This window comes from Blennius ocellaris, assembly GCF_963422515.1.
Source record: "Blennius ocellaris genome assembly, chromosome: 15".
Lineage (NCBI taxonomy): Eukaryota > Metazoa > Chordata > Actinopteri > Blenniiformes > Blenniidae > Blennius > Blennius ocellaris.
Window position 1 is genome coordinate 16,519,344 of NC_137664.1, and position 11,801 is coordinate 16,531,144.

General features: G+C 39.3%; 1 protein-coding gene across 1 annotated transcript in view; it reads right to left on the reverse strand.

Annotated features, from left to right (window-relative positions):
* The window catches only part of epha5 (EPH receptor A5), a gene marked incomplete at both ends in the record, with an annotated part of 78,364 nt that overhangs the window by 22,052 nt on the left and 44,511 nt on the right, over positions 1–11,801 (reverse strand). Inside the window, 4 exons of the mRNA XM_080509650.1 lie at positions 1,701–1,803; positions 1,979–2,048; positions 2,394–2,483; positions 3,912–4,036. Coding sequence (XP_080365776.1) covers positions 1,701–1,803; positions 1,979–2,048; positions 2,394–2,483; positions 3,912–4,036 — 388 coding nt within the window. The remainder of the gene's footprint in view (positions 1–1,700; positions 1,804–1,978; positions 2,049–2,393; positions 2,484–3,911; positions 4,037–11,801) is intronic.

Consider the following 11,801-nt stretch of genomic DNA (forward strand, 5'->3'; position numbering starts at 1 on the left):
AGAGTTAATGAAGATAAAATTGGGCTAAGATCAAACACATTTCACAGAAAAATGAAAGGCTTCAAGCAATAAAGGTAAAAAAAAAAAAAGGATATAAAAATAGGATTTTGGTTGCAACTACTACCTCTGTGTCCCCATTGGAAAACAAAATAGCTACACAAACGACAAGATGAGGTTAAGTGAAGGTTAAATATGTCTGAAGGCAAACAAATCTCCATTAACACAAGTGTATAACCTGAACCAAAAGTCATGTTGTTAAACTAACGTGGAAAAAGATGATTTACCTGACAAAAATAACCATGAAATTCTACGTTAAAAAAAATCTACCTAGTATAGTAACCTATTGCAAAGGTCTTACCAGAGTGTCTGCAACTTATTTTTTCACTATTTATATGAAAGATTCATGTCGAGCAGTTCAAAACAACATATGTGACAGATTCTCAGATTACAATAGGAACATAATTTCCAATTTTGTGTATTTGAAAAGTAGAGAAAAGCAACAGAAACATAGAACGCTTAATAACAGTTAAAACCACACACCAAAATGTCTAAGGAAAGATAAAATAAGATGGAAATATTGCACAAACCACTAACATGGATAAACCAGCTAAAATTGTTAAAACAGATAAATACTAGAAAAAGTAACATTAAAAAATAAAATGAATGAAACGGCTAAATTTGCTAGAAATGGCTAAAAAGGCAAAAATCTCCAAAATGTATGTAATCTAAAACTGCTGAAATGTCTAAAACAACTAAAATGAATGAAATGGCTACCACAATAGAAACAGCTAAAATACAAAAAAATGTCTAATCATGGAAGTGTCGTTATAAAACATCACAAATGCAACTTAAGTTATTTCAGGATGTGAATTGTTCTTCTTTTCGCATTCATAGACAAATTATATTTGATGTTACATGGTGGAAAGAAAAGAAACGACTTAAATCATAAATGTTGCAGAGCCCTGTCATCAAGCTACAGTATGTGTCTAATCTCATAAAGCTGCTCTGTAACACAGATATACAGGGTGCAGAAATGAGATTTGATGTTTTATGTTGCTCAGAGGTCAGAGGAGGATAAAAGGATCTAATCTGATTAAGGTCAATCATGTATACACACATGTCCATGATGTACAGTGTGATTTACATTAATGATAACAGCTATTTGGAAATGTGAGCAGCCTTTTTTCAGAAAACACAAACAGTACATCATTGATTAATCTTGGCAAGAATGTGAGGCGAGTGCGCTGTACACTGTTCTTTAAGTTCCAGAGTATATATATATAAATAAAGTGTTTAAGTCTTCAAACCACACAAGTGTGTCCTCTTCGAACATTACTCTCACACAGAATTCAGCAAAAACATACAATGTATGAACACTGGAATCACAATCCAAATAATAAAACACAATCAGTATTCTACTCACACAGTGACATTTCACTGTTGATGGATTTGAATTAATAATTCCAATCAGCAGCGAGCACATTAAGTCATTTTGTTTCGTCTCCTGCTGCCACAGTGCCATACTCGTCTTTTCACTTCTAAGCACGGCTGCTATGATTTGCTGTACTTCTGATACCATGGCCACCTGTGTACTAACAGGACGTACACAAACACACACACACACACCTTCAAACATACTATGATCTGCACTCTCTTCTTGGTGCATATTTTGTTTTCTTAGGTGTATTCTTACTCCTTACCGTCCGCTGAGGAGGAATCCGGCGACCACGGCCAGGAGGACCAGAGCCAACGTGATGGCCACGGCCACGATGGATGCCTGAGCGCGCTCGCTCGTGGCAGTCACTGCCAAGGAAAAAGAGGGAGGTGGGATTAGACACTCAGAGTACACACACACACACACAAAGCCACACCTGGCATCTGTTGTTGATACAGCCTCCACAGAAGCAGGTGGGAGCCCTGTACGAGCTGAACTTTATTATATTGTCATTCTGCTGCTCTGTGTCCCGGGTGTACTCACAGTACGGGCTGGTCTGGAATTCAAAACGTCGGCTAAATGCGCCGTAGCCCGCCGACGTCCGGGCTCGTACCTGGAACACGTTAAAACCCAAATTATCTCAAATATTAACCACACTTTCACACCTATTTGTTTATTTGTTATGAACTGACCAGAATGCTTTGTTGTGGTCGCAGGAATATAGGTTGTGTAGGTTTTTCTAGACATTTAGGTTAAATATAGTGATCCAAAGAAATGGGTTAATGATGTAAGCCCATTGTTCGCAGAAGACAATATAGGATTACCCTCTACCACAATAGCACAATATACTCTAATAAATAAAACTACTACAATTAGGATCGTGCTAACTCACACAAGCTCCAGCTTACATGTATTCATAATAATGAGCTGGCTACTATGTCATCGCCATGTCTTTCACCTGGAAAATGTAGACAGATGAAGGTTTCAGGCCTTCCACCTCCATCTCAGTATCCTTGGATTTTATGATGGTGTAACTGGAGTCTTGCTCCTTTAGTGAACAAAATAAAAACAAAAAACATTTTACTGTGATTCATCCATACATTTCATGCATAAAGTTTAGCGGAACTTTATTCAGTCAAACTTTGTACCCCCGCCTTCATTATGAGCCATCGTGACGCCCAACATTTCCTTGATGAAGCTACCTGTCTAAAGATCAGTGTGTCTAAATGCGAGTGCCCGAGGATCACTTTTCCAAACTGTAACCGAATCGGGTTTAAACACAGCTCAACGCTGCCTCCATTAGCCTGAAGCCATTAGCTAAACCACTGACCACAAACCCTGCTCCGCTCTCCTGCGTACCTTTATTCTGACCTTCCTGGAAAAGAAGACATCAGAGGACGACGGAGAGAAAAGAGGAAGGGCACGGGAACAATGATCTGAATAGAAGCATCAAATTGCTGGCTTTGTTCAAGTCCAACTTTTAAAAAAAGAGGAAAATGAGCTCGGCTGCGATTTCAGGTTAGAGTCACTTTGAGGTTTTTTTTTTTTTTTTTTTCAGAAGTCCTGGTTTCAAAGGCTTCGATGCAAATGTGATGGAAAGTGAGGTTGTCTGAACTTGGCTAAATTGGAGCTATACCCCAATAAATCATTGGATGAGTCATTTAAGGTAAAAGTCTGCTTTTCCAGGACAAGAATTGGCTCATGGTAGTTTGACATATTTCTGGGATGTTAAAATAGCTTATCTGACAACATCAAACGTTTTACAACAACTAGTTTATGGTGACAAACATGTGAACATAAACTATAACTATTCCATTCTATTCTAACTCCTACATAGCTTTCTTTCATTGTCCTCCTTTTCTTGTACGGTTCCTGTGACGCTTCCTTTCAATTTGGAAAAGTTTGGAAGAGATTCTAAACCCTCCTGCTTCTCCGGTCTGACAGTTTGGCTTGAGATTTTTTCCTAATGACTAAAACGTTTAGATTAAAAACTCAGTGTCACTGTGGCTCTCAGCAGAATACATGTTTTGTCTGCGTCGTCAGAGGAATTCTGCTTATATATGATGATATGACATTCAGGTGCATCGATAAGCCACAACAGAAGAAAAAAAACAAAAACACTCTTGAGTCACATTTCACAAACTTTGTAAAAAGGCCTGATGCTGTGTTTTGTTGAAACTTAAACAAGTTCCCCAAGAGACAAACCATAAACCTCAAAATCACACAGTCAGTGAAATTATGTGTGAATGCAATAGAGAGTTATCGATGTATGAGGTAACGAGTATATGAAATACACCTTCACTCCTGTGAGAATGCTTTGAGAATCAATACCTGTGTGACAGGCTCAGCAACATTTGTATATTATGAGCTGTGGGTGTGAGAAATCACAGGCCGACAAACCAGGAGACAAGGAACTGAAAAAAAAAATGATCCATTTATATTTATTGTATGCGTTTAGTTTTTTTTTTTTTTTTACCTTTTCAAAGTACTTGATCTCATACTCGAGGATGATCCCGTTCGGGCGATCAGGCTCCGCCCAAGAGAGGGCGATACTGCTTTTCCCCGTGCGACCTTTCCTCACCACACTCACTGGGGAAGGAGCTACACACACGCACACACACGAAGACAAAATAAAATAGAGTTTAAAGTCGTAATATCAGCTTGTTTTGTATCGTTAAAAAAAATCCAGCCGGTTAATAAGCTGCAACCCACCGCATCGCTTTAAAAGCACCCAAATTAAACAACATGAACATGACACCGCAGTAAACGGTGATTAAACACAAAAATAGTGTCAATGTTGTAAAATCTGCTGGGTGCCATCATCATCATCATCAGCCTCATCCATAAGACATGCTTTACTTTTGATGACACCTCATCGTTTGATGTTTACATGCAGGGCTGATTGTAATGCTTGCTGTGACTGTCGTAAGTGATAAAAAAATGTGACTGCAAATTAAACATCAAATAATTATGATGAAAGTGATCCAAAATAACAGTCATGACAGATATGGGAGGAGCATTCTTTTCCACATTAGATTCCAGACAGTAATTCACGTCACGTTTTCCTACTGTTAAACTGAAGAATGAAAAAAATAAAATAAAAAGGGATTTGTCAATGTTTTGCTAATTTTTATTCCCCCAGAGTTCCTTGTTGAGGTTCCAGGTTCCTCTGTGCTCGTTTGGCTCGGTCGATCGCACTCAAAACTCAACTGCTGCGATTATTTTCAGCTCCGAAAGGAGTTCAGCCTCGAAACCCCCCCCCCCCCCAGAAAACATTTTTGCAATCTGGCAACAAGGTGCACCGGTGTCTAATTAAAATATCCCTTTATATCTCGCGATCGAGCAGATGCTGCGAGAGGAGTCCGTGAAGAGTCAACCCCACGACTCTTCACAGCGAGCTTTGAGCTTCGAGTGCATCAAATTAGGCAGCGAGCAGACGACACAAACTGTAAAATAAATAAAAAAAGGTAACATTGCTACAAATTCCAAGCACATGCTAAATTGTATACGTTTCGGATATTTGCATCCATTCTATTTTCATTGTGTTTTTTTACTTGGTTATTTATCGAGTTTCCAAGTCAAGTGAGCCCAATTGTGTCCATTTGCTTCAATCAAAGAGGCATCTTGTTGTAACCTGAACCATGGGTCCAACTCCCAGAAGAACAGTTGGAGAGTCTCAGACACATAAAGAGCTTTTAACCAGGCAAAATGCTCCCTCAGGCCACATCCTGATAGCGCGTGGAAGTTTTGAGTGTGCGTATATGTGTGTACGTATGTGCACCTTCTGCAAATGCTAAAGACCGTTTAGGTTTCAATGGGCTCAGCAGAAGTCCACAGAGAATAAATCATTGCTACAAACACAGTAACTGTATCCTGAGTGGATGGTTGCACAGAAGTGTTATCTGCAACATCTTAAAAGCCTGAAACCAGAGACCGAATCACGCGCGCACACACATACACACGCACGCACGCAATGCTTAAATGATACAAAGGGACCTGGATTCACTGCTGAGAGAGGGGGCTTCTTTTCCCAGCAGCTTAACGGGTAACAAAACACCAAAAATTAAACTTTAAATCCCCTCAAAATAGATTTTCACCCTGTGTTATATTTAATTAACAGTTCTGAATAGATGTTGCCATGTGAAAGAATAAAGATAGTAAAGATTTGCAATGAAGCTTATTATTTCTGTAAAAAATAAACTATACGTGACATCGGACATGAGAATTTAAAACAAGACAGCAGGTTATAGCTCCATTGACCTGACCTGAAGCTTTGTCTGGTAAATAATTCACTTGTTCCCACTTAGGTTAAATAAATTAGAAAGTGAAATGTACAAGTGAAGACAATTCCACTTCCTAATTAACAATTATTGTTTAATCAAGTCAAGAACAGACAAAAAGCACAGCGATCATTCTTCATGAAATGACCTTTCACATCGTTTTCACTGTAACAAATGTTAGATTTTCTTGTAAATTACCAATTAACTATTCATTTACATGCTAGGTAAATAAGCGTGTTAGTAATTTGTGTCTACTTCATGTTTTAATCATGTTGTGAGACGATTGCTTAATTATGTTCGTTATGTTGAAATTACTTTGAAAACATGAAGAAAAGCAGTTTGTTGCTGGCATGCAAAACAAAAACCAATTAATATCACATCAAGTCTGAAGCTTTGTTATATCAAAATTATAGTTTATTCTTTGACATTTAGAGATACATGTCAAGATTACAGAATATTGTAAATGCATAGATCTGTTTTATGTTTTGTTTGTTTGTCTCCGTTATTGTCAAATATACAATGAAATGCTATGGTATGAATGCGACTGAGTGTGTAATTGTGTCTCTCTGTACTACTACCAAATTCTATTTTATGTCACGATTAACTTTTTAAATACAATTTGAAACTTTTCACATTATAGCATCCAATATCTTTTTAATAGCGTGATAATATTTTATGACATAAAGTGATAATATATTACCACATTAGGGATTTAATACCGATCCATTCCTTTTAAGGTTTCCTATGTGGCAGTGCCTGTAAAATGTCATTTGAATAAATATTGAGTCGATTGGTAACAGAAACTTCATGACACTGATCGTCCGAATGCAGGGTTCATCAATCTTTTAGAAAAAGAGCAACTTCAAGACTAAAATGTATGACAAGGACTAGTTGTTTCACACTGTCCTTCCTAAATTTACAATAACCAATTACAAATTCGCAAGAACATGCAAACTCTACACAGAAAGACCAGCTTGGACTCGAACTGACACTGACACATATATTTCTACTGACCACCGTCAAAAAATGAAGCCCTGTTGACACGAACCTGTGATTGTATGTGTCAAAGTGCCGATGTTTACTTCCCCTGGAACCTCATTTCCATGGTTGATGAAGTTTATATCGCTTTGATCATGGAGGATGCGCAGATGAATTAGTTATGGACTCTTGCCTTCGAGCGCTCACCGTTCCTTTTTATCCAAACACCGAACAGCTCAGACACACAAAACACCTTGTCTTCACCCAAAGCAGCCATGAAAAAGAGATTTTAGAAGCAGCGGCTGAGACTGAGAACACGAGGTGATAGGAGGGTGACGCAGAGAGTCGAGAAAGCACAAGACAAGCTGGTGGGACCGACGAACACGATGAGGGGAAACGTGATGGATAAACCATGAGGTGGGGGAGACATGTTGACGGAGTGCAGACAGGGTCCCAGCAACACTTTTATTATAGCAACACAGTAGACGGTGTAATCACAGTTTGTGGTTTAAACACTTCCTGTGCGTGTTAGATCTGCTAATGAGCACCGACAGTTTGCCAACATTGAACACCAATGAACTTACTTTTGCTCTGTCTCCATTTTGTTTCTATTAAATATTGCGAGAAATATTACAGGAGAGCTTACGGGCGGTTGGAGTCGCTGTTCAGTGCATGGGAGCGCTGCTTTAGTGGAACAAGACTGGCCTCCGATAAGAGCAACATTATCGCAGTGCTGAACATAAGCCCAGCAGACCGCTATCTGTCCGCACCATCACCACAATCAATACAGACCCTCAACTATCGGCTTTATTATCCTATAACTACCCTCGGAGAATGACAGAAAGATAGATGGTGAGGCAGAATGAAAGAGAGGCAGAGAGACGCCTTTATTAAGGCTGTAAAGTACCAAAGGTGCTCTCGTCTGTTTTAATTGCAACTTAACCCTTCAGCTGCCTGCTGTCTTGATGTCTCGACGTTCTCTTGATGAATTCAGTCAGCGGGAGAGCAACTGATTCGACAATATCAACCATTGTCATGCACTCCACAAGCCACGAACTCTGTGGAAAAATACAGAAAATGCGCGGCAACTTCGTGTCAAAGGTGGTAGCAACAACCTGATTCCTTCAACAAAGAGCCGAGAACGTTCCTCTAATGTCTCGCCACTGTTCAAAGAATGAAAAACTGTAACTGTATAGAAACCAAGATAAACTAAAGGAAAATGAATACAATTTTGAATTAATTACACAGTATGGAGGACAGAAAGCCTCCAAATTAAGAATGACCCTATGCTGATTGGTGTCTGGTTGATAATGATGACAGATTTCGAATCGTCTCTGTATCGTCTCTCAGTAAAGATAATCTAACAGCAGTTTCTATTTGTTGTTTTCCAGTGTGTTTGGATTGCTGTTTAACTTTGCAACGCTTTTTAGCCATTGAAGTGGCTTTTGAACCTGAGTGGCAATCTGATAAAGCGCTTAAAGAATCATGTGTCACACCACAAAACCAGTGTTATTTCAGCATGAAGGGGAATTAATCTGTAACAGTAATTTCAAGCCAATCAGAGGCAGGTAATTACGTCGCCATTTCGTAAAATCTCTCGACATACAAGCATGTAATGATGAGATTTCCTGTGAAATCTTCACTTCTGTGAAATAATTATACATTTTATTATAGACATTGAAAGGAATTTAAATTTTTTTTTGATTCCACATATTCATGTGTTTCCTATAATGACACCTCATATTCCACATTTGGCAATAATTTGTGGTTGGTAATTGTGCTGTGTTACACGCTCGAGACACAAAGCGGCACAAACAACTTGGTTGCTGAATTTGTAAATGCCCTGAAGCGCAGCATGACTTCTCAGATATTTGACACCGCACTACATGAAAAGAAAATGAGGTAATCTGATGTGAAAATATACTTTTAATCAATTTTGGAACACCTATTTGTTAAAGATCAAAAGATAAACAACTTACAAACCGACAAGCCTGGATATGAAGATAACATTTTTGGGTAATGTTGTTTTGATCTATGGTGAATTAGAAAAAAAAAATCTATACTTCTTAAGATAGAAGACACCTTCAGTACATGAGTCAAGGCTATGTGAATGATCTTGTGCCACCCACAACCTGCAGAAGCTTTATCCTTGCCAGCTCCATCTCCCCATATCGCCTCTGCTCTGATCCATGTGTCATCACTCTTACACAATCCTTTTCCATCTCTGCTTCAATTCATTCCAGTTTCAGTGCAGCTACGCTACCTGGCTACCCCCTCTGCTGTTATATTATACCTATGCCCAGAGCAAGAGGAAGACGCATGGCCACCGTGCCAGGCAGTGCATTTATTTTGTTCCCCACCACCCGCAAGGTAATGCATCACGATTCGTGTGATGAATAACCAGCAAAAGTAAAAACAAAGGGAGGGTGGTTACCACCCAGTGTCCCTACACTGTGAACAAGAAGCGATAACCTGGAAACAAACACACACTCAGGCACAACTGTCACAGTATATTCATGTTTAAACAGACTATACTAAGGCCCCGTGCATACCATGATGTACACATTGTTTTTGCGTTTTAGTTTCAGAAATGTTTTGCGTTTCCACGGCATCGTTTTTGAAAACGATGTCCGTTTACACATAATCGGCAGAAAGACTGAAAATTGTGTAGGTGCTCAGTGGTTTTGTAATGAAAACACACATGCACATTACTAATGGTGAGTACGCGGACATTCGTATGGATAGACGATGAAGTTGGACGAAGTTGGATTGCTATTATGGTGACTCTCAACAACATACCTCCGGAGTCCCAGGAGAATATGAACTGGGAGTCATGACACATTGTTCGTTATTGTACACCGACTCGCACATGTGCAGAAGCACTATTTACTACAGCTTGCTGTCATGCTTTGCTATGTTCGATAACTTTCTCAAACAACAGGAATAATAGTTTCCACCAAATGATTTCAATGTATTAAAAACCCTCTTTACACAAGATGCCACTCATGATGTTATTCCTAATTGATCACTCACCAAACACACAGAATGAAAGTGTGATTTATTAGCATGAGCGTGCAATTTAGCATGGTGTACACAGGGACTTAGTAAATCAGGCCCATAGAGAAAGTAAATGGGGAGAAGGAGGGGTTCCTCAGTCATTCTGGGAATTGACTTTTCTTTTTCAAATTCATTTCTACTCCTTAATAGTGGTTCCTAGCTGGCAACCGCATCAAAATATGCACTGCTGTGAGATAAATCATCAAAGCAGTGCAGGATACATGACTTGCCTTTTTAAAAGACTGCACCAGAGCTTTTGCAAACAGGCAACTCATGTCCACCTTCTTTCTCTCCTCCAGTCAGTTCCCATTACGTTCATTCAATTGCTTCCCATGCAGCCCTATCCCGACCTCCCTGTCACTTCCAGCTCCAAAGTTTGTACCCTCCACCTTTACCCTGTTGTTCCGGGCCAGTCTTCCCATCTTCTCCCCTGCCTTCCACCTCCAGCACCGACACTTTATTATTCATCATGGCTTCACAGGGACACTGTGAAATCACCTATTTCACGGATCCCTTATCGTGTGTGACACTTCCCACACATCAAACGGCAGATCCTCTGACTCCTTCGTTCCGTCTCTGTCTAAGTCTCTCTCTGTAGTTTTGTCTGGGCATCTTGTTTTTGTCGTTTGGTCCCCCCGACAGTCACACATAGGCCACACGCACACAAAAAAAAGGTCTTCTGTGGGTAATTGCAACTGTGACACAAAGGCCAAGACAGATCAGTGGGTGTTTAACTGCTCATTACAATTATTGCTTCAGGACTGTTTTGATTGCTTCACAAAGGCCTTCGGAGACTGGAGTGCTCACTTTGTGGACTTAAGGAGTCACATTACACAAACACTGGTTGCTCCATAATGCATCAAAGAGCAACTAACTGCTGTTTACAACACATCCAAAGGCTAACACAAGTTGTGGCAGACTGAGGAGAAGCTTAAGTTCAAAAGGAGTGCGGTTTCAAATTGGACTTTTATGACTACAGACTTTCTCCAACAGAGTGATTTAAAAATCATCTTAGAGGCTGCCTAATGGCAGCCCATGAGTCTGAATGAAGGTTGTTCATTCATTAAAGCTGAAGTCAGACGTCTTTAAAGTCTGTGACCTTGGCTGAGATCACAGCTCAGAAAAAAAACTAACATTTTAACTAACTTTGGCAGTAGAGCATCAAATCCAGTCTGCGAAAATGCACGTTTTAAGTTAGAATGATCACTTCAGACGAGATCTGCATATTAGATAAACACGCTAATAATGTTAGTATCACGTCGACAATATTATTGTCTACATGTACAGTGCTCCCATGTACATTTCAGAAGGAGAACAGTTTCTTAACATTTTTATTTTTGTAATTTCTTCTTGATTTCTTTCTCTAAGGTAATCAATCGCTGATTCGTGTTACATTAATCACTCTTAATCATACTTTTCTTTAATTGTTAAAATGATGTAATGGTTAATTTGCAGAATAAGAAAAAAAAAATTTCTTCAGACCCTGTTTCCTTTCTTTCACTGTATGAGCAAAAAATCGATTTCAGCCTCAAGATTGCCTGAAATAACCAAACCACTTCAACTTATTTATTCGTGTTTATTTTCCATTGCTGCCCCTTCATTTAGGTTCTTTGGCACCCCTCTTCGGGGGTAGGCACGCTTTCAATTTGAAAACCAGGAACCTCAAGGATGCAGTCTGCCTTTAATGCTTCATGAAGTCTCTTGCATTTCATTTCAGCACTCATGTTAACAGATAAGAGACTGTTTTTCCTGCATGGAAATAGACAGCGCAAGCTTCTCTTGATCATATTTGCACTATACCGGCAAGATTACATAACTGTCAGCTTCTGCTGAGTGTTTAAGCTGAATCTGAATACATAAAATCATGGCTTACATGCGAGTGCAAAAGTGTAGGCTATATATGTGCTATGTAGCAGAAATGTGGTGTCGGAATTAATGTTATGCAAATATATTTATAAAGCATTGCTAGACTATAACATGGGAAACGTCAACATAGAAATATGGGGCTTGCTGTTGCACAGTCTTTCACACAAGTCCGACGATAACAAGCA